The 4857-nt window shown below is 38.7% G+C and overlaps 1 protein-coding gene across 1 annotated transcript; it reads left to right on the top strand.

Moving 5' to 3' along the window:
- Positions 1–609: 609 nt before the first annotated feature.
- On the top strand, positions 610–1020 carry LOC104591361 (self-incompatibility protein S1-like). The gene has a single exon (XM_010250152.2). The coding sequence runs from the start codon at positions 610–612 to the stop codon at positions 1018–1020; it is 411 nt and encodes a 136-aa protein (XP_010248454.2).
- The last annotated feature ends 3837 nt before the right edge of the window (positions 1021–4857 follow it).

Below are 4857 nucleotides of genomic sequence, written 5' to 3'. Positions count from 1 at the left end.
TGCATTCTTAGCATAATATGTACAAATGTCTCAATGATGAATGTTAATGGGCATCACCTCGATCCAACCCCAACCCAAAACCTGATTAAACCTGACCCAACCCAAATCATACAGGATCGAGTCAGTGCGCCACTTAACCCTACCCACACCGACATCCCTTAGTAGGGTTTCATTCAATGCGGTAGGTTTAGAGACCCATTAATCAAATAAGTGGACTAAAGCAATAGTACAGTAAAAACAAAATGGAATTGGATCAAAGAAACAAAGAAAAAATGTAACAAGCAAGATTTCCCACTAATTTGGTGGACAAACCAAATGGGTCAAATATATATATATATATTTTGGTTGGGTCCTGGCTGCAGACCCGGACCCGACCCACCCCATTGACAACACTATATATACCAGCACCCACAACAATAACGTTCTTTGGTATTAAACGTTGGTTGGAAAGAGAAGTAGCTAGTCACACTCTTTGTGAAGATTATATATGAGAGGAGGATGAGCAGACATGAGTGCATGCCTTCAGTACGTGTGTGTAATGTGTATATATATAACGATAATGGAAAGCAATCTAGTCATCCACTTCCAGCATTGAGTGAGTGCGATACTATGAAAATCTTCTTCTTCACAAACTATGCCTTGGTTCTTCTCTTGCTCTTCATCCTGCCCATCTCATCCCTTGTTTCAGGCAGAAAGCACGTCTATATCATGAACAGACTAGGGAATGGGCAGAGTATGAACGTGCATTGCCAGTCTGGCGACGACGACCTCGGCAACCAAGTTCTGGCAGATGGTGATGAATTTGGGTGGGCGTTCTCTACCAACACCCTCGGAACAACGCTGTTCTACTGTAATGTGAACTGGTTCAAGAATGACTGGTTTCACTTTGATGCCTATTCTCATGAGCGCGACTGGTCAAGGTGCCGGTCGGAATGCCGGTGGAGGGTTTCAGAAGATGGATTATATCTTCATAACCAGAAGAATGGTGAATGGGAGGCAATGCCACTTCTGAGAGCTTAAGATGGAGTGAGAAGCAGAGCCTGAGCACAATGATGTGAAGTCTTTTAATTTGATTTCTTCTTTTAGTGTTTAATTCTAGCGATAATAGTGATGAGTTTAAATCAGATACAGCCTTTCATCGTGTCTTATGCAATTGAAACTAAAGACTGTGGGGCCGCTTGATATATTTTTCTACGGGGTCTTTTGGTTGTTCATTAGTCGTGAAGACCGATTTTTGATTTATTTTCGTTTGGTGCAAGAAAGATTTAGCTGCCAAAAGATGGAACGTCAAAAAGACACGAAAAACCTATTTTGGGCTGATTTCGGAAAACTCCAAATGAAACTTCTCGCATCTTTTACATTTTAATCTTGCACGAAAAAACGCAACTTGTTTTGGGCTTGTCGGATCTTCATGTAAAAGCTCAATACGTCTTTTACATGTCAGCCAAAAAGACGCACCAAACAGGCCCACTGTTAATTGGAATTCTCTTGTTGCAGTGGTAGAGCTTCTTGATTTTCTGCTAACATGCTAGTATTGGGATTTGAATTGTTCAAGCATATGCCTATGAACAACTAGATCTCAAAGGTATGAGACTTGAGAGAATAGTTCATACTTCATAACCATCTGGTTATAACCCTAAGTAAGGATAACGTTAATTCAAGCACCTCGTTATAAACCTCAAGTTTCTGCATTTGCTGACAAAGGTGAGTAGGCGATGAATCCACCGCTATGCTACTCCAACTCTCAGTATCTTTCATCATCATTAAAGAACTTGAAACCAATCAAATAATCAAGCCAAAATCGAACGACAACCACGGATACAACGATGAATGAGAAGACAATGAACAACAAGAAGAAAAATATAAGAGAAAAGGCATGTTTCTCGACTGGAGATCCAACACTATCTTGAAACGCGAAGAGACAAAATCGACAATACAGGGATGGCATCTCCGGCACTGGCATCTCACTGCCTATTTCCCCGGCACCGGCTAGCATCTTCATCCGCCCCCTTCCCATCTTCATTCTACAATACGGGGACAGTGGATTTAGTCTCAACAGAAAATGGGACTGATGCGTAGTGTTGGAGGTGGGTGGTGGCTGCGCGTGGATGGCGGTTTGGGCAGCAACAGCCGCCATGGGGGGGGGGGGGGGGGGGGAGGGGGGGGTTTCACTGTCTATTTCGCCGCCGTAACTGGTTGGAGACGAGCTTCACTACTCTGTCTTTGCATTTTTCTGTTTTTTAGGCAGCAGCAGCAGCCGGAGACGAGTTGATTCACAATCATCGGCAGGAAAGGAAGATGTGCTATATGATGTAGAGACGAGCTGTGTATTTCGCCGTCATAAGTGTTTGGAGATGAGCTCCACTACTCCGAATTTGCATTTTCTGTTTTTTTATTAAATATATTGCTTCCGAAACAGCTTCTGGGTTTGTTCGGTTGCAGCATGTTCAGCATGAGTAACTGAAGATTTTTGTATAAATGGAATGCGGTGGATTCAAATTGTAATATCTGAATTGATGGGGCTGCAGGAGATGAGTAGCAAATTGTCCCCTTTTCTCTGTTTTATTTTGAAATATTGAAGAAAAATGCAGGGTAAAATAGTTTTTTTGTCTTTCTGTACTTCTACCCATTATCTAGTGCCACATCATTTTCCTATTGGTAATAATAAGTTGCAGCTCGAGGAAATACGTCAAATTTGGCATTGCTCCAAACCATGCCTTCCCAATTTTCAAGGTGTGGCTTAGAGTACGATTTTCTATGGAAAAATGGTTCCAAATAGATAGTTGTTTCCTTGAGCACTGTTTTTTCCTATGTGGCGCTGATGTGGCGTTGTTGCTCAAGAAACGTCAATGATGCCAAACAGCCTCAAGGATAGTTTAAGAAATTTACCCTAAAGTAATAAATTAAGTATTAGCATTTTCAATTAAAATGAATAAGGGAAACATCACATAAATGATGAATATATGTGTAAATAGCTAAAAACATAACAAACAAGGTTAAGAATGCACCACTAGTTAGCTAGTTGGTGGACTTGCAAACCAATTGTAAACAGAAATTCATAGGAATTGGAATCAGAATGAACTATTAAAATAGGAACTAAAACTAGTTGGAATGGGTTTTCATTCTCAAGGGAGGGGAGGGAATGGCCATTCCCTTAAGGCTGCATTTAGAAATAATGCAAATATGTAGAGTGTAAAATAGTTCATATAAATTGTAAAATTGGGTTAGTTTTGCACATGTATCTTCTTACCAAATAGACTTTTATCCATAACGGATGCGAATATGAATTCCAATAAAGCATATGTTTTTTTTTTTTTTTTTTTTATCAAAAGCCCACTATAATGCAATTTTACTTCTTTTTTATTATGTACTTTTACATCTTATTATCGATGTAAATATATATTGACTTGTCATTTGTTAATATATAAATGTAATGTTGCCAAACACATGCAAAAGTAAACCAGAGTGCAAAGTTACCCTGAATCGGGATTTACACTCCATTTGCATTGTTTCCAAATGCAGCCTAGATGGGGGAATGCCATTCTACCACGAATGGGAATGACATTCTAGTTCCACTTAACCAAACAATTGGAATCTAAATGGGGCATTTTGATTTCAATACAAACCCCTACACTCATAAACCAAACAAGCCCTTAGCCTTTTTCATGTTTTCACCAAAAGATAGCTTGCTAAAATAAGCACTTATTCTTTGCTTTTTGGCCAAACACAAATAAATACTTTTCTGTCACTTATTGTGTGATCCCACCACTTAAAATGCATTTATTTGAAGAGTTCCCAAACAGGCACTTAAAGTGTAATTAGGCTTGATGGCTTTTCCCAATGTACAGTTGTGCCGTGTGGGTAGGAGATCTAAATTCAGGAAAAAAACCATTGCATGAAAGCCTCTCCAATCCCAAATGGGCACATCTTTTGCTAATGCAAATCTCTCTCCCTCTCTCTCTCTTTCTTATATATATATATATATATATATATATATATATATATATATATATAAGGCTTTTAGGCTACAACCCCCACCATTCGATACGTGGCTTTTTTAAATTTAGACACATGTCATTTTTTGGAAAATTGTTGTTAAAGCCCACAACTCATTACCACTATTCAGACAAGTGGCATTCTCGTTTTCTATAAAGGTAGACATGTGGCAATTTATGAAAAATTCCTGCTAAAGCCCATAATCCACTATCAGACTACAACTCCCCACCATTAAGATGAAAGGAAGGGAGATCCATCATATGGATGGCGGAACCATCTGTCTCCAAGGTCCAGGGCATAATTGGAAAATGATCCAGTTTCAGGGTTTCAATCAAACCCATACTACACGTACTTTATGTCTCACCCTGACAGCTGAGACAAGCGACTCCAACCGACTTGGCAGCACATTAGTCTTAGCCTTGGTAGGATAAACCTCCCCAAGTCTATCCAACGACTATGAAGATTCTAAACTAACACGAATCTCACTAGTGTTCAGTTTAAGGGTATCACACAGAAACACACCATAATTACATGAATCAACTATGTACTTTATTCATTTACAATAAATGTCAGTAAGTACATCAATCTAATTGGAGCTAAGGGTATACACTGTCTAACAAACACACGGCCTTCTCATTTTTTTTTTGAAAGCTAAACACATGACATTTTCTAAGAAGTTGATGCTAAAACCAATAACCCATTACCACCATTTTCAATCAATTCCTAAAAAATGCAAAAATTATTATCCATTTCACAACCACTTTTGCCTATATTCTATCAATATCAATTAACCATTAACCCTCTACGTATCGTAACAAAGAAAACTATTCATATTTTAATAATTATTGAAAAGTTATTTTT

Source organism: Nelumbo nucifera, chromosome 6 (assembly GCF_055504915.1).
Source record: "Nelumbo nucifera cultivar China Antique chromosome 6, China Antique-T2T, whole genome shotgun sequence".
Classification (NCBI taxonomy): Eukaryota; Viridiplantae; Streptophyta; class Magnoliopsida; order Proteales; family Nelumbonaceae; genus Nelumbo; species Nelumbo nucifera.
The sequence above is the reverse complement of the archived record's forward strand: the minus strand, read 5'-3'. Positions and strand labels throughout refer to the sequence as shown.

Coding starts and splice junctions, on each gene's coding strand:
- LOC104591361 (XM_010250152.2), top strand. CDS start 610: ATGAAAATCTTCTTCTTCACAAACTATGCCTTGGTTCTTCTCTTGCTC.